Below are 24,406 nucleotides of genomic sequence, written 5' to 3' on the forward strand. Positions count from 1 at the left end.
CAGACCTCAAATCAAACAAGCAAACTATAAGCAAGAGAAAATCTGCAGATGCTGGAAATCCCAGCAACACACAAAATGCTGGAGGAACTAAGCAGGCCAGGCAGCACCTATGGAAGAAATTACAATTGACGTTTTGGGCTGAAACCCTCTGGAAACTGTGAGAATATACAGCGGTTAAATGCAAAGAACACAAATTTCAGTTCACTTATCCACATGTGATATTTTAATGGTTAGCATCCACAATTTATCCATGGTCTCCAAAAATTTACTCATCCCATTAATGTTACATTCTCCACATTACGATATTTTAAATCAGTTCCATTCCAGTGTTACAAACAACCAATGATTTGAATTGTACACTTGCTGAAATACCAAACTACCAAATTTACTCAATTTTAAAATGCTATTGTATACAATTGGACAATGTTTTAAATAACTGAATAAACAATTCCTCAATCACATGCAGAGACAAAAATTGCTACACAAACACGTTAAGTAATGCTTCCAAATCAGCTACATTTCCAATTAATTAATTTTACTATGCACTGAGAGCAATAACAAGTTATTTTTATTTCCAATAACATGCGCTAAATTCAGTGTAAATAGACTAAGATATTAACAACCTGAGCCATAGCCAAATTATACTAAATTTATCAATGAACAGATCACAATGGTTCTACATCAGAACTTCACATTCATCACACTGGCAAGTGTAAAGGCAAGTAAAAGCACTTTCAAAGCTAGAGAAACAGTATGATCAGAACAGACTCTTCCACCACCCCTCCCCCTGCAAGTATTTCTACATCTCAAAGGTTCTACGGCAGAAAAATGCATTTCCTCAGTTAACTATTGCCAAGAGCTAATCAAAAGATCAATGACCACAAAATTCCTTAAATGTATTAATCTCTTTTGTTCTGGACAGAAGACAAATCTGGGTAACCATCTTCTGAAAATCCACAAAGTACGGTTATGTAATTACAAACTGCAATAATGTTTACATTTATTTATATTCTCACTTGTCTTACATTTGCAGCAGTAGTCAGCCAATCAAAAATGAACTTAAATTTCGGCCAAAATAATTTGCGGAAAATGGAAAAGTCAAAGGCTAGTACATCATTTTACACTGCAATACTCTGAGGGAGGTCTTGATGTTTAATTATAATACATATTACCTTTATTTATTTCCTCTGAAAATTACATCTAATGCCAAAGCAGAATTTTTTTTTAAAAGACTGCATAAGAAGGTAATTTTAAAAGACAACTTTTTAAGAAATTCTCCTGTGCCGAAACTGGGATTAGGCTGCAGACTAAGTAGAGTTGCTCCAATTCTGAAAGATCAAACGTTCCATTCTCAGGTTTATTACAACAGGAGGGAGTAACAACAAAAAACTCGTATCCCACTTCAAAAAAAAATCTTGCAAGCATCATGGGATTTGAGTTGTAGGAAGTCTGAATAACAAATTCACAGGATGCATCAGAATTCACAGGATCCAACAGAGTGGTGTTTCAAAAAACTTTTCCTACAGGAATGCACTTGGATTTGCTCGTGGATCTTTCTGGTTCCTGTATCTGTGTGTTAACCAAACTCCCAGAATCTGAAATAAACATACTTGCAAGTTTTACTATTAGTAGTGTAGTGAAACAAAATGAATACTATTTCACGTTAAGCAATTTGAATACAATGACACATAATTATACTTGAGTAATTTTAGCATTTTCACATCCATTGCCATTAGATAACTGCCTATCTTGCATTTCAAAATGGGAAGACAATATGAACAGTTACGTTACAAGGAGATCCAATGTACTTAATGGTTTTGTGTCCAAAAATAGTACTATCCAGACCCAGTTCAGATTAATTTTACTCTGGAACAAAAAAGAACTGAATTTACATAAAGGTTGCAACAACAAGCTTGCATTTTTTTAAAAAAATTGTTTTCTCATTTTATGCCTTTAGATCAAATTGATATTACAGTTTCAGACATTACAAAGCCCAGTTAAGATCAGTATTGAACAAATAAGTGCTCATTACTTTGATGTATACTTTTTCAAGGCTCTGTATTCATCCCCCACAATTAGTTACAGTTTACTATCTTATTTGCTAAATAAAATATAGCGTAGCGCTCAGGGCAGGGGACAGGATTGGGGGAAAGAAATGGTTGACAGCACACCCCAGCATTCCTAGTGGCCAGCACTATTTATTGTTCTTGTTTTAAAATGCTTTTGTGGGATTATGGTGGGAAGTTCCAGTTCTTTTATTGTTACATTTTAGCTTGGGTTATACGTGTATTCGCTTGTGTGTTTGTGGGTGACCGTGAGTATAACCGGGGTGTGTAATTATCACATCCCCCATCTGTATGTGACTGAGTGGGTTTTCTCCCCAGGTCATAGTATCCAGTCAGTTTTTGTGTTTAATCACAGTAAAAATGGCTATTGAGTTAGACAAACTTTTCTTGTCTATCATCGTGGACCAAATGCTCACTACAATATTGTAGTATTTTTGATGTAATCTACAGAACAGTGTGCATCATGTCAAATCAAATGAAAAATTACAAAACCAATTTACTAAAAATTTAAAACCAAAATAAGTCTGCAAAAGTATTCATTCCCTTTGCAATTACTAGGCTAACTATCCTCAAGCACAATACTATACATTACCTTACCAACTCATCCAATTTGTCGATATAGAAAATTGGAGGATCACTTGTAATCAATGAATTCATAAGTATAAATACCCCCCTCTCTGTAAGGTCCAACAGTTATGGTAGAAGTTCAACAAAACAAAATGAGGACAATTGAGCCTTCAAAACAAGTCAGAGAAATGATAATAGAGAACCACAAATCTGTAGAAGGGGACAAGACCATCTCATGGGCCCTGAACAGACCACAGAGCTCAGGGCCCATCATAAAAAAAGTGAAAAAAACATGAAACCTCAGCCACACTGACTAGGTCAGGCCACCCCTCTAAACTTAAGTCACCGGAGAAGAATGGCACTTGCTATAGTGACACCAACAGTCAACCTAAGTGAGATGCAGAAGTCAGTGGCTGCAACCAGAGATGAAATTCATGGTTCCACAATCTCTAAGGCCTTATACAAAAGAAGCATTTGTGGAAGGGTGGCAAGGAAGAAGCCCTGGCTGGAAAAAAGCATATGCTTGTTCATAAATACTTTGCAAAGTATTACTTAGAAAATACCGTAAAGATGTGGAAGATGGTCTTGTGATTGGATGAAACCAAAGTGGAAATTTTTGGCCTCAGCACTTAGCGTTACATGTGGCACAAATCTAATGCCACACATCAGCCAGGCAACACCATCCCGACTGTAAAATATGGTGGAGGTAACATTATGCTATGGTGACGGTTTTCAGCAGCAGGGACTGAAAATTGGTCAGGATTGATGGGAAGATGAATGCTGCTAAGTAAGAGAAATCCTGGGTAAAAACTTGCTAGCTCACCTCTGCCAGAAAGCTTAAACTGGGGTGGTAATTCATCTTTCTACAGGACAATGACCCAAAGCACACTGCCAGAGAAACCATGGAGTGGCTAAACAAATGAAGAAAATTGATGTCCTTGAGTGGCCCAGCCAGAATCCTGAATTTAACCCAAACAAACATTTCTGGCAAGACCTCAAGACACCTGTCCACTACCACTCCACAACTACCCTGGCACTGCTTGAGCAATTTTGCAAACAGGAATGGGCAAATCTTGCTCCATTCTATTATGCAAATCTAACAGACACTTATCCAAAAAGACTACTGGCTGTAATAACTGAGAGGTGATTCAACAAGGTTGTCAAGCTGAGGAGTGGTAGGGGGGGACAAGCTCTCACTACCTAAAACTGTTCCTCATGGCATGCGCCTCAAATAGCCTCTGGCAACTAAGTCCAACTCCTGGCCTTCTCATGTGGCTTAGCTACTAAGCCCGGCGAAACTGTTTCTACTGACAGCAGAAGGGGCGAAGGCGGGTCCTGGTGCCTTAAAACTAGTGGTTTGGGTAGATGGAGCTCGTCAGCCTGGGAAGGCAGTCCATCTAAGAGAGGGAAACTCCGATTTCAAACCTCTGCTGTCTTGTGGCCAAACCCACTCATGGGAAAGGCTTCGGGAGTAAAACCTCAGGACAAATCTGGAGCTGGAGGCCCTAAGGCAGTCCGACGTTGCCTTCAACCTCGTTCTGGCAACTCCTGTGATGACACTGGTGCCAAGCTGTATCGGCCCTTGCCCTTCCCTTGGACAACATCGGTGTTGTAGAGAGGGGAGACTTGCAGCATGGGCAACTGCCGGTCTTCCATACAATCTTGCCCAGGCCTGCTCCCTGGAGAGGACACTCCAGCGTCGCCTCACCACGACGGCACAACACGGAAAGCAGCAGTCTACTGGTTATTAGCCTGCGCTCGACTGACATAGAACAAGGCGCCAGGGGTTGCTTTTGACGGAGGGAGAGACCATCGCGTCTCACTGGACAGCTACCCCCCACCTCAAGCTGGGCAGCCCCCCGATAATTAGGGGCTGTCCCGCCACGGTCCGCCCACTCCACTGGGTGTGGGGGGCTTAGGGGTATAAGTAGCCCAAACTGTGGACTGTAAGCGCTGCACCAAGCACAACTAGAAGACAAAGAAAGAAGCCAGCACTCAGACTAGGATGCTGGAATATACGGACCATGACAACTGGTATATCAGATGACCTTTGGGAGATCAGGGACACACGCAAGACAGCAGTGATTAACAATGAACTGTCAAGACTCCAAGTGGACATTGCAACGCTCCAAGAGACACGTCTCACAGAATCGGGAACCCTACGTGAAAGAGACTATACCTTTTTCTGGCGGGGAAGGGCTCAGAAGAGACCAGAGAGCATGGCGTCGGCTTTGCCGTGAAGAGCTCGCTGCTGAAGATGGTAGAGCCTAGCAAGAAAGGGACAGAGCGGATTTTCGCACTTCGACTCCACACATCTGACGGGCCTGTCAACCTTGTCAGTGTTTATGCCCCAACCCTTTACTCCACACAGGACGCACAAGGACGAGTTTTACAACCAGCTCTCAATGATGATACAGGAGATCCCAAGTCAGGAACAGTTGCTGCTACTTGGCGACTTCAACGCCAGAGTGGGCGCCGACCATGACTCCTGGCCAAGCTGCCTGGGCAGCATGGGATTGGCAGCATGAATGACAATGGGCAACGACTGCTCGAGCTTTGCATGCTCCACGAATTGTGTGTCACCAACACCTACTTCCAGACCAAAATTCAGCACAAAGTGTCTTGGCGACATCCCTGCTCCAAGCACTGGCACCAGCTAGACCTGATAATCATAAGACGCCGTCACCTGAGAAATGTGCTCATGACTCGCTCCTTTCAGAGTGCCGACTGCAACATGGATCACTCTCTGGTTTGCTGCAAGATCAGACTTCAGCCAAAGAAGATGCACTGCGCCAAGCCTCCAGGCAAGCAGCGCATCGATGCCAGTAAGACACAACACCCAGGCTGCAGAGTTCATCAAGTCACTGGAGGATGCTCTCCTTGCAGACCCACCAGAAGGAGATGCTCAGCAGAGATGGGACTCTCTCAGGGACACTATCCACAGCACTGCACTCAAGGCCTTCGGGAAGAAATGGGGCAAGACACAGGACTGGTTTGAAGTGAGCTCAAGTAAGCTCACCGCTGTCATTGAGGTGAAGCGTGTTGCACTACTAGAGCACAAATGCCACGCCACCCCACCCGGGCAACACTGCAAGCGCTAAGGACAGCAAGAAGCAAGGCCCAGGAAACAGCCATGCGCTGTGCGAATGACTACAACTATGAGAAAGCATTCAGTCATCATTTGACACAGGCAACATCCGTGGAGTGTACGAGAGGATCAAGAAAGCCATTGGGTCAACCCAGAGCAAGACAGCACCATTGAAAACCATAACAGGCGAGACCATCAATGACAAAAGCAAGCAGATGGAGAGATGCTCTAAAAAGAGAAGAGAAGCTGAGGCTTGCTGCTGAAGAAAAGCGCACTCGTCGGAAAAACAGCACCAAGACAACACTGGAGGACAACGCCTTCAAGTGCAGTCGCTGCAGCCGAGACTGTCACTCCTGTGTGGGACTCTACAGCCACAACACACGCTGCTCTACCAACACAGACTGAAGCAAGACTTTCCAGGCGCAGATCCATGGTCTCGCGAGACTAGCAGATGCCACCAGATTCAACAAAGTACTGAGCAAAGGGAGATGATTTTTTTTTTTTTGAAGGGGTGACATTTCAGTTCTAGCATTTTTAGTTTTTCATGCTTTACAATTTTCCCTGTTTTTGGGGCTCTACTGTGAAAAATGAGCATGTGATTCACAAATAAAATTTCTCAGTGAAATTGACCAAAATACGTGGTTGTAATACTCAGTTATGTGAACAAAGGGTGGGGGCTGAAAACTTTTACAAGGCACACTGCATGGGCAACAGACTTAGTAATACGAGGAGTAATTGATAAGTTTGTGGCCTGAGGTGGACAGAGTCAATTTTAGAAAACCTAGCACATTATTTCTCAACATAGTCCCCTCCTACATTTACACACTTAGTCCAGAGACGAGTTATACAGCTCTCGTTACATACACATGCAGTTCAACTCTTTGAGTGATTGTGCAGAAAGTTTGAAATTAATAACTCATCTCCTTCTACCTTAGGCCTCGAACCTATCAATCACCCCTGCTGTGGACCATTTCTGGAGGTCCAAGACGCCGACTTCTACACAGAAGGGATCCGTATGCTCCACGACCGCTGGACGAAGTGTGTAAATATAGGAGGGGACTATGTTGAAAAATAAATACATTGACTCCTTCTACCTTAGGCCACGAACTTATCATGTCCATGTATCTATCCACTTCTGCTGGAAGCTCATTCCACACAGCTACCACTCTCTGAGTGAAGAAGTTCCCCCACATGTTACCCCTAAACCTTTGCCCTTTAACTCTCAACTTATGTCTTGTTTGAATCTCCCCCACTCTCAATGGAAAAAGCCTATCCACGTCAACTCTGTCTATCCCCTTCATAATTTTAAACGCCTCTATCAAGTCCCCCCTCAACCTTCTACGCTCCAAAGAATAAAGACCTAACTTGTTCAACCTTTCTCTGTAAGTTAGGAGATGAAACCCGGCAACATTTTAGTAAATCTCCTCTGTACTCTCTCAATTTTATTGACATCCTTCCTATAATTCGGTGACCAGAACTGTACACAATACTCCAAATTTGGCCTTACCAACACCTTGTACAATTTTAACATTACATCCCAACTCCTATACTCAATGCTCTGATTTATGAAGGCCAGCATACCAAAAGCTTTCTTCACCACCCTATCCACATGAGATTCCACCTTCGGGGAACTATGCACCATTATTCCTAGATCCCTCTGTTCTACAGCATTCTTCAATGCCCTACCATTTACCATGCATGTCCTATTTTGATTAGTCCTACCAAAATGTAGCACCTCACAATTATCAGCATTAAACTCCATCTGCCATCTTTCAGCCCATTCTCCTAACAGGCCTAAACCTCTCTGCAAGCTTTGAAAACCTATCTTAGTATCATCTGCATACTTACTAATCCAATTTACTACCCCATCATCTAGATCCTTAGTATACATGACAAACAACATTGGACCCAGCACAGATCCCTGAGGCACACTGCTACACACCATCCTCCAATCTGACACACAGTTATCCACCACTACTCTCTGGCATCTCCCATCCAGCCACTGCTGAATCCATTTTACTACTTTGATATTAATGCCTAACGATTGAACCTTCCTAACTAACCTTCCATGTGGAACCTTGTCAAAGGCCTTACTGAAGTCCATATAGAGAACATCCACCACTTTATCCTCGTCAACTTTCCTAGTAAACTCATCAAAAAATTCAATAAGGTTTGTCAAACATGACCTTCCACGTACAAATCCATGTTGACTGTTCCTAATCAGACTCTGTCTATCCAGATAATTATATATACCATCTCTAAGAATACTTTCCATCAATTTTCCCACCACTGACGTCAAACTCACAGGCTGATAATTGCTAGGTTTACTCTTCAAACCCTTTTTAAACTATGGAACCACATGAGCAATACACCAATCCTCTGGCACCATCCCCGTTTCTAATGACATTTGAAATATTTCTGTCAGAGCCCCTGCTATTTCCACACTAACTTCCCTCAAGATCCTAGGGAATATCTTGTCCAGACCCAGAGACTTGTCCACTTTTATATTCCTTAAAAGCACAAGTACTTCCTTTTCTTTAATCGTCATACTTTCCATAACTACCCTTCTTGTTTCCTTTACCTTACACAATTCAATAGCATTCTCCTTAGTGAATACCGAAGAAAAGCAATTGTTCAAAATCTCCCCCATCTCCTTTGGCTCACACATAGCCGTCCACTCTGATTCTCTAAGGAACCAATTTTATCCCTCACTATCCTTTTGCTATTAATATAACTGTAGAAACCCTTGAGTTTTTTTTTCCCACCTTACTTGCCAAAGCAGCCTCGTATCTTCTTTTAGCTTTTCTAATTTCTTTCTTAAGATTCTTTTTACATTCTTTATATTCCTCAAGCACCTCATTTACTCCATGCTGCCTATATTTATTGTAGATCCCTCTCTTTTTCCGAACCAAGTTTCCAATATTCCTTGAAAATCATGGCTCTCTCAAACTTTTAACCTTTCCTTTCAACCTAACAGGAACATAAAGATTCTGTACCCTCAAAATTTCACCTTTAAATGACCTCCATTTCTCTATTACATCCTTCCCATAAAACAAATTTTCCCAATCCACTCCTTCTAAATCCTTTCGCATCTCCTCAAAGCTGGCCTTTCTCCAATCAAAAATCTCAACCCTGGGTCCAGTCCTATCCTTCTCCATAAATATATTGGAACTTATTTTGATCACTGGACCTGAAGTGCTCCCCAACACATACCTCCGTCACCTGCCCTATCTCATTCCCTAACAGGAGATCCAACACGGCCCCTTCTCTAGTTGGTACCTCTATGTATTGCTGCAAAAAACTATCCTGCACACATTTGACAAACTCCAAACCATCCAGCCCCTTTACAAAATGGGCTTCCCAGTTTGTATGTGGAAAATTTAAAATCTCCCACAATCACAACCTTGTGCTTACTACAAATATCTGCTATCTCCTTACAAATTTGCTCCTCCAATTCTCGCTCCCCATTAGGTGGTCTATAATACACCCCTATAAGCGTCACTACACCTTTCCCATTCCTCAATTCCACCCAAATAGCCTCCCTAGACGAGTCCACTAATCTATCCTGCCAGAACACCGCTGTTATATTTTCTCTAACAAGCAATGCAACACCTCCCCCTTGCCCCTTCTATTCTATCACACCTGAAGCAACCAAATCCTGGAATATTTAGTTGCCAATCACACCCCTCCTGCAACCACGTTTCCACTAATAGCTACAACATCATATTTCCAGGTTCAATCCATGCTATAAGCTCATCTACCTTTCTTACAATGCTCCTAGCATTAAAATACATGCATTTAACAAACTCTCCACCTCTTACTCTGCTTTAAATACAAAATAAATTTTTCCAGAAACATTAATCTAATGTAGCAATTAAATCAACAGTGGCTGACTGGTGGTGTAGTGGCATCAGCACTGGACTTCAAAGCAGATGGTCCTGAGTTCAAACCCAGCCGGGTCCTAAACTGGGCAGTAGCAGTGTCTGTGCAGAAAAAAGGCCTGGCAATCTACTTCCATATCTTCCATGAGAACCCTGTAGGCCCTATGGTCCATGAAGTCACGAAGAGTCAGACTCGACTAAACAACTGAACAACAACATAATAAGCTCAGGGACCATAAATGTTTTAGTGGAGGCGGATATGATAGGGTCTTTTAAGAAACTCCTAGACAGATATATGGAGCTCAGAAAAATAGAGGGCTATGGGTAACCCTAGATAATTTCTCAGGTATGGACATGTTCGGCACAGCTTTGTGGGCCGAAGGGCCTGTATTGTTCTGTAGGTTTTCTATGTTTCTAGTGCACTAAGAGGCTCTAATCATTCTGTGTGACAGACTAATTTAATGTTGGCACATTTTAGTGATTACGAAATGTACAAATGAATTTCAAATTTTCATTGTATTTGAAGAAATGAAATACTGTTTATTACGGTGAAATTACATATTGACAGAAGTTACCAGATTAGAAGGGGGATAAAGATCTTCGTTCACTTGAAGCAATTGCTAAAATGACTTCTACCTCAAACTAATTGGAGCTAAATTTTCCACAGACTGACTTCCAATATTCAAAGACGAAGTATTAAAAGAGTACATTATTAAATTAAAACAATGACTACATTGCTTAAAACTAATTCTTTCTAATGGCATTTGTCACCATGAACAACACTGCATTATTCCTTTTTGTTTATTTTATAGTTTAAATTTTTATCTTTGAATTGTTCTACTGCTGCAGAAAAAACAAACATTTATCCTTATACAAGTCAGTGATACTAAATCTGATTCTGATTTCTGAATATGGTATGGTACAACAATAAATCTGGTAGAGAATCAGTGGGCAAATTTTCCAATATAATTGTCAAAGGTACAAAGAAGTTCAAAATAATTTGAGAAATGTATTTTAATTATTACTTGAAGTTTAACTTTGAATTTTGATTTCATTTTCCTATGCAGATACACTAAAATTGCTCTGTGACACTCGAAATAAAAACACAATTTTAGGTAAGAATGAATTGGAACTGCTTCAAGTTTTTAAAAAAGATTGAGCTACTTCTTTAAATTAAATTCCTTCAAAAGAAACTTCTACTGACCTCGGTGAAGCTGAAGAAGAGACCTATACCACCAACAAATCTCAGTACTTCGCCAGCATAGGTTCTTAGAATTGGTCCACATGGTTTACAGTTACTGGTACAGTGCTGCAAAAAAGCAGATATCATTTCCCTTCATATTTGAAAGCTTTCATTCATGAAATATGCAACTCTGAAAATAATTCTCAATCAATCTTGTTGGACGGATTTTCCTCCTTTGTGGTGAGAATGTCTCACCACTTGATGGACACTGGTTGGAAAGCTAGCATTTATTCCCCACCCTGGACGTCCTTGAGAATGTTGTGCCCTGCTCCCTTGCAACCCATGTGGTGGAAGTGCCCTCAAAATGATGCTCATTGAGGCCTGGCAATACTTAAATTCAGCAACAGTGAAGAGCAAAATTATGTGAAAGGCAGAATAGTGTGCAATTTGGAAGGGAGCTTGCAGACCGTAGAGTTCACGTGCACTTTGCCTTTGTCTATAGGCAATAGGAGGCTATGGAGAGGTACCTCTGAAGCAACCTAGGCGATTATTTTGCAAAACAACTTGCTGAAAATATACACCACAGTCACAATGGATAGGGAGTGATTGTTCCCAGTGAAGTTAGTTTCAAACAAAACCGCCACTTTGTCCTCAATGGTACCAAGCTTGAGTATTATTAGCGTACAATTCATATAAAATAATTTGGTTTCTGATTTTTGAAGGATCTTAACTATCTACTAATAGAAGGTTAAGACCCTTTGAAGAATCAGAAGCCAAGTTATTTGCTGTAATTAACAGTGAACAATTTACCTCGTGTTTCTTAAAACCTCAAGATATGGTAGTTAACTTTGGAATCAGGCAAGATCTCACAAGAACATAAGAAATTAACATGTTCTCATAACATTGGAATCAGTAAAACTGCAACACTGGAGGACTCAATCAGCCCAGTTTGTTCACATCTATGTTGTTTCTATGTATGCTCTTAAATTAAACATAACCAGTCCAGTGACCACCCCCCCAACATGAAAACATATTGCCACAGAAATAAAGGACTTTATGCACAATTGTCTTCAATTTACAGTGAGCACTGACTACCTAGAAGTCTCCATCACATTTCCTTTCATTTGGTACTTGTTTACAAAACCTCAACATAAACATTTAGTTTAAAGTAGTTCATCAAGGTTGGTCATTTTTATCAGCTTGGTGAAGCTTCATTGGATCAAGGGTCTTTCCAATTTCCCATAAGTGATCGCTATTTAGCCACTAGGAAGGAAACACCAGTTTTGTCTCTCAGTTAATTGATCAACAGAGTCTTGCCTTCAACCTGAGTGAAATGATACCTACAAGATATGGAAACCCAGAGGGTCATTTCCATGTTGTATGGCTTTATGACTAAGATACTGCATTGCAACTGTATTCCATACCTGTCGTTACAGTGAATACAAATCCAGGCAAATATTATTTGAGAATGTCCACACTAACTGTAGCTTGCCTCAGGGCCAGCTCGAGGTTTGAAACTGACCACTGGTGAAGATGCAGGGGCTTCTGGTTTTATTGGCTAAGAGGCACTTGCTTGGAAAACTTATTGGGGTAAAAAAAAAAGTGAAGCCTCATGTTTCAGAAATTTTTAATAAACTGTTCAACCACAGATCTAAATGATGTATTTGCAGTCATCAACATTTCACAGGCACCACTATCTAGTTTTATATTCTGAGATTCCATAATTACAAAAAACAAGTTTAAATTTGGTCTTTACCTGTACTTTAAATTTCTGCTGTTTATCTTAATACTATTCCTGTAGAGTATGAAACCACGATGTGTGGCATGGCAACTTGGAAGTATTATACACTCCGAGAGAAACAAGCAAACAAATTGCAGGGGTTCAGCAGGGCAGCTTCTCACTGAGCTTAACTACATTTACAACCATAGTGAAGGTGGCAAGGAGGAATCTTGGAATGGTGTCCCAAGAAAGTTAACAAGAGGAATTCTGCAGATGCTGGAAATTCAAGCAACACACATCAAAGTTGCTGGTGAACACAGCAGGCCAGGCAGCATCTCTAGGAAGAGGTACAGTCGACGTTTCAGGCCGAGACCCTTCGTCAGGACGAACTGAAGGAATAGTAAGAGATTTGAAAGTGGGAGGGGGAGGGGGAGATCCAAAATGATAGGAGAAGACAGGAGGGGGAGGGATGGAGCCAAGAGCTGGACAGGTGATTAGCAAAAGGGATACGAGAGGATCATGGGACAGGAGGCCCAGGGAGAAGGAAAAGGGTGGGGAGGAGGACACAGAGGATGGGCAAGGGGTATAGTGAGAGGGACAGTGAGAGAAAGAATGTGTGTATAAAAATAAATAGCGGATGGGGTACGAGGGGGAGGTGGGGCATTAGCGGAAGTTAGAGAAGTCAACGTTCATGCCATCAGGTTGGAGGGATGCGGGGGTGGACGAATGGACAAGGGAGTCGTGTAGGGAGCGATCCCTGCCGATTGTCCCACAAAGCCAACAAAAGGGCAGGCATAGCTAGAACCCATAAGGGTGCCCATAGCTACAGCTTTAGTTTGGAGGGAGTGGGAGGAGCCAAAGGAGAAATTATTAAGTGTAAGGACTAATTCCGCTAGACGGAGCAGAGTGGTGGTAGAGGGGAACTGATTAGGTCTGGAATTTCACCTGTGAGTCGGCTGGGGTGATATACTGCTTCCGGTGCTCCCGATGTGGCCTTCTATATATTGGCGAAACCCGACGCAGACTGGGAGACCGCTTTGCTGAACACGTACGCTCTGTCCACCAGAGAAAGCAGGATCTCCCAGTGGCCACACATTTTAATTCCACATCCCATTCCCATTCTGACATGTCTGTCCACGGCCTCCTCTACTATAAAGATGAAGCCACACTCAGGTTGGAGGAACAACACCTTATATTCCGTCTGGGTAGCGTCCAACCTGATGGCATGAACATCAACTTCTCTAACTTCCGCTAATGCCCCACCTCCCCCTCGTACCCCATCCGCTATTTATTTTTATACACACATTCTTTCTCTCACTCTCCTTTTTCTCCCTCTGTCCCTCTGACTATACCCCTTGCCCATCCTCTGGGTTCCTCCCCCCCCCCCCCCGTTTTCCTTCTCCCTGGGCCTGCTGTCCCATGATCCTCTCATATCCCCTTTGCCAATCACCTGTCCAGCTCTTGGCTCCATCCCTCCCCCTCCTGTCTTCTCCTATCATTTTGGATCTCCCCTCCCCCTCCCACTTTCAAATCTCTTACTAGCTCTTCCTTCAGTTCGTCCTGATGAAGGGTCTCGGCCTGAAACATCGACTGTACCTCTTCCTGGAGATGCTGCCTGGCCTGCTGCGTTCACCAGCAACTTTGATGTGTGTCCCAAGAAGGTTTATAGTTTAGGATATTTAGAGACCAGTTTCTGATTTTATGCCATTACAATCATTTTGCTGCCCAGCTATATAGAGCAAAACTGAGTTCTATCCTGAATTAATCTAGCTTAAAAATACCAAAGATTAATTTGATGGTTTCAAATTAATTTTTTGACAGTACATTTGAAGAAACTGATGTTTTACTTCCAGCATTTTATACACTTACAGCTTTGCAGGTTTCATTTTTATTCACTTCATTAAATCCACAGCAGTTCAGATAGCTCTCCACATCTCCTCTGGTTTCTACTGATTTGTTCCATCCCACTTCCAGAAAATGATTCTGAAAGCAAAAAAAAAAGTTACTTTGCTGTCAAATCATTGGGACAGCAGTCAGTGTTTGTAAGATGCATCACTCACAACATCTCTAAAAATTCGTATTTTAAAACAGACATGTAATATTTCAACTTAATTGTCACATCCAAAAGACAATATCCATGTTAGTTTGTTTTGATCTTAACTTGATTAATCTAAGCAAACTAGAAAGGGCTAACATTATATGAAAGCGATTGATGATCAATAAATAAATTTAGCTTTTAGATAAAGTGAGGTCGTGTTCGGGCCAGGTTTGAATATCCGGGGGGGGGGGGGGTCGGTGAAATCATTTGTTGGAAATCTAAAAACCGGCTTAGATAAGAAATGAAACCTGTCTAGCATCACAGAAACTACTCTGGAAATAGTCCAATAAAAATAAACGTTTAGCAGATGTAGCAGAGGTCCATAACAGCTCTAGAATTCAGTGTGCAGCACTACTCTCTCAGAATAGCAGTGAAGACTAATGAAACACAAACTACTGAAGAGTGTTAAAATTCAAAGAAACTGTCAGAGTAGGGTGAAAGCTAAACTTTTTGGATCAATATAGGAGAATTAGATGATCCAAGGAATGATGAACAGGAAACTTAGGTACATACTAGATCAGGGGTGGCCAACCAGTGGGACATTGGATGATCAGAAGAGGCACCAGGCGTCTGCACCAGCGGTGCGTCGCAGGTTTTTGCCAGTCAGTTTACAACTGATACTCGTGCACTACTGAGTTGTGCTTTGTTTGTCCTTTGTGAACATTTGCAGTTTTGTACTTTTTCAAAAATTAAGCCTTGTTTTTACATTCAGTTACCCATCTAGTGCTTGGGTCTGAGTTACAGAAAGAATATGTGATTAAGAAAAATGAAGAAATCAAAAGAAGACAAAATATATTTGTTAAAAGAAGTTGTGAAAGTTTGGTGATGACAGAAGCGTCCTATGAAATTGCTTTAGCGTTGGCCAAAAAAATGGAAGTCTTTCTCTGATGGAGAAGAAACTGTTAAGTCTTGTCTCCAAATATTTGCAAGATGTCTTGGTGATAAAAATATTGAAAGGAAAATAGACAAAATTGCTCTCTCAAAGCAAACAGTTACAAGATGCACCAAAGAACTCTGTCATGATGTATCTGAGCAACTGAAAGACTTTGTCCATGCTTGTACTTTCTTTTCTTTAGCTTTGGACGAATCTGCTGACATATGTGATGTAGCCCAGTTAAGCATTTTTATAAGAGGAAGTGATGATAATTTTAGCGTCTTTGAAGAACTTATCAGTCTTGAGTCGCTTCATGGAAAAACAAGAGGATCAGACATATTTGACAAAGTAAAACCATGCCTAGAAAATCTACAACTAGGTTCTAGTAAACTCAGTGTTTGTACTGATGGAGCATACAGATGTGAGCAAGCATTTTCAGCCATGAAATTGATTAAAAACAAAACGAGGTCACGATTGATTCAAATTTGAAGAATTCTCTGCTGCTCTCAGTAACTAATTTAACTCCAAACATTAAAAGCTTGGCAAAATCAAAACAGACTCAAAAATCTCATTAAGGCAAGTGTTGTTTATCTTGCTTTTATATTAAATCAATATATCATGTAAAAATGCTAGATATGTCTATATTAACATATTTTTACAAGAATTGAATGGAGGTACAAGAGTTGTATGGCGCATCTGAATTCGTGCATGAAAAAAATTGATGCATGGAATGTAAAAGGTTGGCCACCCGTGTACTAGATCATGATTGTTAGTTATAAATGTTTAGAGTGTGGGTGTTGAAAGCAAAGATAGCATTTGTTGCTCATTCCTAGTGCCTCCCTTTGAACTGCTCCATAGGAACATACAAATTAGGAACAGAAGTCAGCCACTTGCCCCTCAAGCCTGCTTCACCATTCAGTATGATCATGGCTGATCCGATTGTAACTCCAGTGTATTTTTACAAACTCAGTGACTTCTTGCCCTTGTGTTTAACAACAATGTCTTTAAAATATGCAAAGGCATGCTTTGAAGAAAAGATTGCCAAAGACTCACCATCCTCAGAAATAAAGCCTTAAATACACAACCTTTTTTTATTAAAAAAACAATAAACCCTAGCCCTTGAATCTTTCAAGGGAGAACTTCCTATCCATATTCCCCCCTTTATGATTGCTGGAAACTTACACAAGTCAATTAGTTAGACTGTCACATTTCCAAAATCCAGAGATGAGACAACCTACTGGCCCCTAGTAGAAATGGTGCAGAGGGGGTTATGTGAGAAACCACTGATAACACACTGCTGACACCTAGTTGATGCAATGATAACTAAACTAAATGATAAAAATGTATTACCTTAGCTTAAACATGACAAGTACATTGCTGCATTATGGAGGGATTGTGTTCACAGAAGACCTTCAACATCATTCCTGTAAATATCTTAACCCTGGACAAAATTCATCTCTCCGCACCCCCCCCCCCAATGTGTGTTAAGTTATGATGTAGTATAGCTTACTTGAGGACAAGAGCAAATTTCATTCTTTACCTCAAATTTTTGGTAGCAATTTGTTACTGGTTATATGCAAAAATAAGTGACACTACCACATGACATATGCTTTCTTCACTTAACAAACTAAAAACAACAAACTTTACTTGCATCTCTTGGCTCTCTCATTTTCTTTTAATGTTTTGAACTGTGGGATAAAGGGAAGGAGGGGCACCTGGAGAATGTGATAGGCAGATGAGGAGACAAGCTTAAAGTGGGGGAGGCTAGAGTGGGGAAAAAGAGGGAAGGTGGAGTGGAAAAGAAAAAAAATACCAGTTTTCACTTCACTACAGTGAAACTCCATTAATCTATCTGATACCATATGTAGCAGCACTAAAGTAGCGGATTTTTAGACCAGTGGATGTTACTCCAAGAAATATAGCATTTTATTTTTTTAATTTCAGAACGCTGGAAAACATATTGCAGGGATGTATATATTTTTGTGAATCTAGTGAATTTAAAGAGAGTGGGAAACTGTGTGATGAGTATAAGGGATCAAAGCAAGCCCCTCCAAGTCTGGACCCTGCTACAAACACAGCTTACACTCCAGCTCCCAGCTCCATACCCTGCTCACACTCTGCACCCAGAGTTGTCAATTTGGACTCTTAAGGAGCCAGATGCTGAACTATCAGAATTTCCAAACAGTCAAAAACCATTAGGAGTTTGAATTTACATTCCCCAGCTCGCACTGCAAGATTTGAATCCCAGCTCTGATCAATAATCCAAACAGCTGCATTCCCAACATGGTGCAGCCCTTCACCTTTTCGGATCTACGGAAAATCGGCACTTAACACCACCATAAAACAAGTCATTAAATCCAATGCATAGATAGTGTATGAACATGATAAAAGGTTAGTTTAAAACAAAAGAGAAATTAAAGATAGTTTCTGAACTTGTGAAATGAAGAAAGAAGATCAACGAATTTCCTCACCTGTTGATTCTCATTGAGCGCGAGGCTTGCACAGGAGATAGAGAACTGAACTACAAACACCAAGAACAGAATGATCATATACTAATAGCCAGCAGTCAAGGAAAAAAAATGTTGTGCTCACCTTCTGATATTCATGGTGCAGCAATATACATACATTATCAAACTACCATTCCAATTCTTTCCATTACTCTTTCTGCTCCAAGATTAAAAATATAGTACCCAACCTTCATTGGGCAACTTTGTTTTTAAATAAAGAAAACAAAGCATTCAAACTCCTGTTACCGCATCAGGCAAATAAGTAAAGCTGAAATCCTAACTTTTACATCTTTTAAGGCTATTGGATCATTGATGAACGTTTTTAAATCAAAGTGTGATGATAGCATGAGGGAGTGTGAAATGGGAATTACATTTAGTTATAAAATATGCATTCCGAAAAGCAAAAAAGCAAGGATATACATTATAAATGGGAAGTTACAGAGATGTGTACAGGATGCACACACAGAGAGGGAGTCAGACAGTAGGATGATAATGAAGACAGGTTGGACTCTAGCCTTTTTCAGTTGAAGCTTGGAATATGAGGCACAAAGAATAGGGAGGTCATACTAGAACCATACGAACTACTAAACAGGCATAGCTACAGCACAACATACAATTTAGCACAGTAAAGGGCAATATGTTAACACAAGACAGGGTGCAAAGATGATTCATAAGGATTTTGCTAGAGTGAAATAATCGAAGCAAATGATGCCTTATTTCCTTTAGGAAGAAAGGAGACTGAACAGTTTTAATAAATGCATGAAAAGGTGTTAAGAGGCCCAGTCACAATGAGTAGAAAGGTTTTACTTTCTGTAGTAAGTGAAACAACACTTCAGTGACACAAGGATTAGAGGGTTTAGAAATAGTGTTTTTAATCAAAACATAATGAATAATAAAGTACGTCATTAAGGACAGATAGCTTGCATTTCTCCTGTTTCTATGCCAATACATGTGACACCCCCAGGGGGGTGACCCCACTGCTGCTGCCTGCAAACCACTCACCTTTGAGTTCTTCCTTCAATCCGTCACCCTCCTCTCCCTATCAGTCACTCTTCCCTCTTTCATTCTCCCTTTGACAATACCAACCTGAGATGTCCCTCTCATTACCATTTTCTGCTCCTGTTGTTTCTTATCCATCCTCTCTGACCTCAGCATGGGCCTTGAATTCACACCCCTGTGAAGAACTCAGGGCCTACCTTGATGGTAAGAACTTCTCCCATTGTTTCCATGCTTATTTCCTTGGTAAGGAGTCCTTTAAACCATTGCCCCACACCCTCATGTTCTCCAGAGACGTTCAATCCCTTTGCAGTTCTACTCCCCATCAGGAAGGGCTCGGGCTCTTTACATTTCTCTATAATTTAAATCCAAACAATTCCCCTTTACTATTGCTATGGGCTACCTTGCAGAACAATTACTTACCTTGGAATACTTCTCTTTTGATTCCTCTCACCTTCTTAAAAAAAAATCAAAAGATGTTGTTTTACACAGTTATATAGGCCCTACTTACGCCTGCATTTCATTGGAGATGTGGAGCTATCTTTGTTCCAATCCTAGTCTAAGACCACAAGACATAGGAGCAGAATTAAGCCATTTGGCTAATTGGATCATCTCCACCATTCCATCATGGTTGATTTATAATCCATCTCAACACCATTCTCCTGCCTCCTCCCTGCAACCTTTGATGCCCTGACTAATCAAGAACCTGGCACCCTCCATTTTAAAGATACCCAATGATTTGGTCTCCACAGCCATCTGCAGTGAGGAATTCAACAAATTCACCACACTTTAGCTAAAGAGATTCATCCTCATCTCTGTTCTAAAGGACGTTCTTCTATTCTGAAGCTGTGCTTTCTGGTCTGAGACTCCCCGACTACAGGAATCATCCCCACATCCACTCTATCTAGGCCTTTCAATATTTGACATATTTCAATGAGATCCCCCTCATTCTTCTAAACTCCAGTGATTATAGGCCCAGAGCCATTAAATCCTCTTCACAGATAACATTTTCATTCCGCAGATTATTCTCATGTACCTCTGTATCCTCTCCAATGTCATTATATCCTTTCTTAGATAAGCAGTCCAAAACTGCTCACAATACTCCAAGAGCACTCTGACCAATGCCTTATAAAGCCTCAGCATTACATCCTTGGTTTTCTATTCTAGTACTCTTGAAACGAATGCTAACATTGCATTTGCCTTCCTTGCCACCGACTCAGCCTGCAAGTTAACCTTTAATAATGTTGCATAAGGACTCCTAAGTCACTTTGCACCTCAGATTTAATCTTATGCCTTTATTTCTTCGTCAAAGTACATGACCATACACTTCCTTCCGCTATACTCCATCTACCACCTCTTTGCCCATTCTCCTAATCTGTCTGTCCTTCTACAGACTCCCTGCTCCTTCAGCAGTACTTGCCCGTTAATCTACCTTTGTATTGTCTGCAAACTTTGCCACAAAGCCATCAATTCCATCATCCAGATCACTGACATATAACAAGAAGTGGTCCCAACACTGACCCCTGCAGAAAACCATTAGTCAACAACAGCCAAATAGAAAAGGCCCCCCTTTATTCCCAATCTTTGCCTCTTGCTGGTCAGCCAATCTTCTATCCATGATAGTATCTTTCCTGTAATACCAGGGACTCTTACCTTATTAAGCAGCCTCGTGTGGCACGTTGTCAAAAGCCTTTTGAATATCTAAGTGAAAAAAAACTGACCCTCCTTTATTTTCCTGCTTGTTATTTCCTCAAAGATTCCAACAGATTTCTTGACAAGATTTCTCCTTAAACCATGCTGTCTTTGGCCTATTTTTATCAAGAGCCTTCAAATACCCCAAAACCTTATACTTAACAGATTCCAACGTCCTCCCAACCACTGAAGACAGGCCTATAATTTCCTTTCTCATGCCTCCCTCCTTTCTTAAAGAGTGGAATGACATCTGCAAATTTCCAGTCCAATAGAACCACTTCAGAATCTAGTGATGCTTGAAAGATCACTCCAATGCCTCCACAAGCTCTTTCAGAATGGGGTGTAGTCCATCTGGTCCAGGTGACTTATCTAACTTCAGACCTTTCAGCTTTCCAAGCACCTTCTTATTAATAGCAACTACAATCACTTCTGCCTCCAACACACTTGAATTTCTGGCATACTGCTAGTGTCTTTCGCAGTGTTCTTCGGTCATTTCTTTGTCTCCCCCCCCCCCCCCATTACTACCTCTCCATCATCATTTTCCAGCAATCATATCCACCCTCTCCTCTATTTCACACTTTAGATATCTGATATATACCTTTGGTATCTTCTTTTATATTATTGACTAGCTTACCTTCATATTTAATCTTTTCTCTCCTTTTGGGATTTTCAGCTGCCTTCTGTTGGTTTTGAAACATTTGCCAAACTTCTAACTTCCCACTAATTTTTGCCCTACTATATGCCCTGTCTTTTGCTTTTATACCACCTTTGACTTCCCTTGTCTGCCATGGTTGCCTCATCCTCCCTTTAGAATAATTCTTCATCTTAGCGACCTGTCCTGCACCTTCCCAATTGCTCTAGAAACTCCAGCCACTGCTGATCTCCTGTCATTCCTGCTGATGTCAACTTCCAATCAACTTTAGCCAGCTCATCTCTCATGCCTCAATAACTTCATTCACTCTATTGTAATATTGATACATCTGACTTTAGCTCAAATTGCAAGGCAAATTCTATCATATTGCAATCACTGCCTCCCATGGACTCCTTCACCTGATGCTCCTTAAGGTTTGCCTTAAGCTTTAAACCAGGTTGTAGCACCTGCAGTCTTTTTGTGTACATCTTCAACTATTTCCCATGATGGAAATATTTTTGATACAGATAATTCCACATTAGGAAAACTGGGGGGGGGGAGTGAGGAGAGAGAGCTGTAAATGCTAGTATATGCTTAGGGCAAGAAATAATGTCTTTATTCAAAGGAGCATCCATTAAATCTGTGTATTTTTGTCATTTCCACAGCATTATGATGGATAATAACAGGAATTTGAATGTAACTATACAAGCACCAAGTGTTTAAGTTGTTTTTTTTCCTAAATCACTAAGATTATCACAACAATCTTAGAGAAGGCATGAATTCATGTTCCAAACAAATCAATTCTTGACCCTTAGCACCTTACAGTGCGGCCCTGGCTTACAGACACTGGACATTTGAAAGATTTGAAGGATGGATTTCCACAGGCCTGCTCTTCTCACACATCACGTCCTTGGAGCCCCCCCCCCCCCCCCGCCACAGCCTGTCAATAGTCACAACAACCAGGGACTGGGAGCACTCTGTAGACTCACTGAGTCAGCAAGGCTGGCTCTTCTTACTTACTCTATTACTGCTCACTCTGTAATTCCCCCCCCCACACACTGTTTCTGTTCGTTTCCAGTTTATTTTTCAGATTACAATCAGTTCTCAAGAATGGAACCCTACCATAACTCAAACACTGTATTAATACGCAGTAAATATTTTTGCCTCAGTATATTTTGTATGCAGGCACAAATGTTAGCATATTACGAGGGGGATATAAACAAAAGCACAGCATACCCACGTATTATTCTATTTAAAAGGATACAAAAAACAGCAACACTTGGTGGTGTTTAATTGCTCCCAGCAGTCCAATCAAAGCAATAAGAAAGAGAAAGATTCCCACGCCAATCACTCCAGCAACGACAGAGAAGCTCGTAACAAGTCCAAAGGTTTTACCCCATGCTGCAATTCCAATCAGCAACAGACTGACCAGCTGTGAAAAGAGGCATAAATTCAGTGTTACAGCCACTCGTCTTATGGTTATACAATACACTAAAAATGTTACCGCTTAGAATCAGACATTAATAAAAGCTGCCTTAACCCCTTTGTTTCTGAACTCATAATTACCTTGCCTTAAAGTATTTATCCAATTCCCCAATTCCTGCCCCCCCCCCCCGCCCCGGGAATGCCATGCAATTTTTCTATATTGACAAGATCTTATCCAATTCCAAAATAGTTTTCAAAATTAATTTAATTTAAAGGGTCTCTACCAAATTTCAACACTAAACAGCAGAACATGTTACATTGAAATACTTTTCTATCACTCTCCACTAATCAGATTTCTAAATGTGCAATGAACTCGCGAACATTTCCTCAGTATTCTCCCCTTCGTTTTGCACTACTTGTTTATTATACTTCTCATTGTCATTCATAGTTTTATTATTATGTATTACAAAGTACTGCTGCCACAAAGCAACTAAATTCATGACATATGCTGGCGATATTAAACCAGATTCTGATTGAGTGTTACTAGTCATCCAAAAGCTTTTATTCTGCATTTACTAATTCATCGTAAATTTTATATTTGCATCTTCTGGCTTCAGTTCAAGAATATACACAAGTTAACTCAATTACATTCAATGACCATTTTCTGTATATTTCTGTATTCTAGTAATCTCAAACTTTCCTCCTTTTGTCATCAAATTGGGATTAGGTATAAGTACTTACAGCTAAAGGGAGATGCGCATCAAAAGGTACTGCCCAAGCAGCACAATTCATCCCAAAATAACGTTCTTACCTTCCATCCATAGGACCCTTTATTTTTCAGATAACTGAGACAAAGTGAACCTTTACAGATCACAAAAATATATAAGCACAGATAATTTACTATGTGGTCTTTAATGAAACAGAAACAAATTTATGAATCTGAGTACATAGACTTTCTATGTGCATCAATGGTAAAGTGCAACATTGTGGTTTCTAATGCAATTTGAAAGGCCAAAGATGTTTGCTAGCAAATCCTCCCTCAAAATTTCAAAAGGGAGAAATTGAAAACTGGCCCTAGATTAGTACTGTCTAAAAAAAAACAATTAATCTTTTTTTTTGCTTGTTGGTCTTCCAGTAGTTATTCAAACACATTTTATAAATACAATAGGAATGAAGCAGAAGTAAAAAGATTAAAAGAAAAATGAGACTGATTTTAGAAAAACCACATTCTTTCCTTGAACACCATTTTGTAGCAGCTACGCTTTGGCATTGCCAAGTGAGGTCATTGTTATTTTGTTTGCTACAAGAGATGAAGTACAAAAGGTACCACACAACACGATTGTTAATTCATCCAAAAGCAGAGCTCCGAAAACAATGGGATGCAGAGTACTATTCTGTAACTTGCCAAGCTTTATCACGCACAATTACTCACGCTCTTAGTTTTGGCATACATCGTTTACTTAGAAACGTCTTCCAGGCAGTTTATTACCGTAGAAATCTAACATAGCATCATCTGAAATTATTTTTGATATACTGCATGGAAACTATTCTATCTTGCAATTGCCATTTCAAACAAAGTGTGGGTTAAGCTGTCGTTACATCATTTTCTACAATCAGGTGGAGGAAGGAAGTGACAGGGAAAAGGGCAAATAAAGCATTGTGTGCAGACTTATGACTG

At 40.6% G+C, this 24,406-nt stretch overlaps 1 protein-coding gene across 1 annotated transcript in view; it reads right to left on the bottom strand.

Annotated features, from left to right (window-relative positions):
• Positions 1–200: 200 nt before the first annotated feature.
• Positions 201–24,406, bottom strand: part of tspan13a (tetraspanin 13a) — a 53,144-nt gene continuing 28,938 nt past the window's right edge. The window contains exons 2-6 of the mRNA XM_063043764.1: positions 22,568–22,735; positions 17,949–18,029; positions 14,375–14,488; positions 10,807–10,911; positions 201–1,595 (exon numbers count right to left, since the gene is read on the bottom strand). Of these exons, the coding sequence (XP_062899834.1) occupies positions 1,521–1,595; positions 10,807–10,911; positions 14,375–14,488; positions 17,949–18,029; positions 22,568–22,735 (543 nt within the window). The 3' untranslated portion in view covers positions 201–1,520. The remainder of the gene's footprint in view (positions 1,596–10,806; positions 10,912–14,374; positions 14,489–17,948; positions 18,030–22,567; positions 22,736–24,406) is intronic.

Source organism: Mobula hypostoma, chromosome 3 (assembly GCF_963921235.1).
Source record: "Mobula hypostoma chromosome 3, sMobHyp1.1, whole genome shotgun sequence".
Taxonomy (NCBI): Eukaryota; Metazoa; Chordata; class Chondrichthyes; order Myliobatiformes; family Myliobatidae; genus Mobula; species Mobula hypostoma.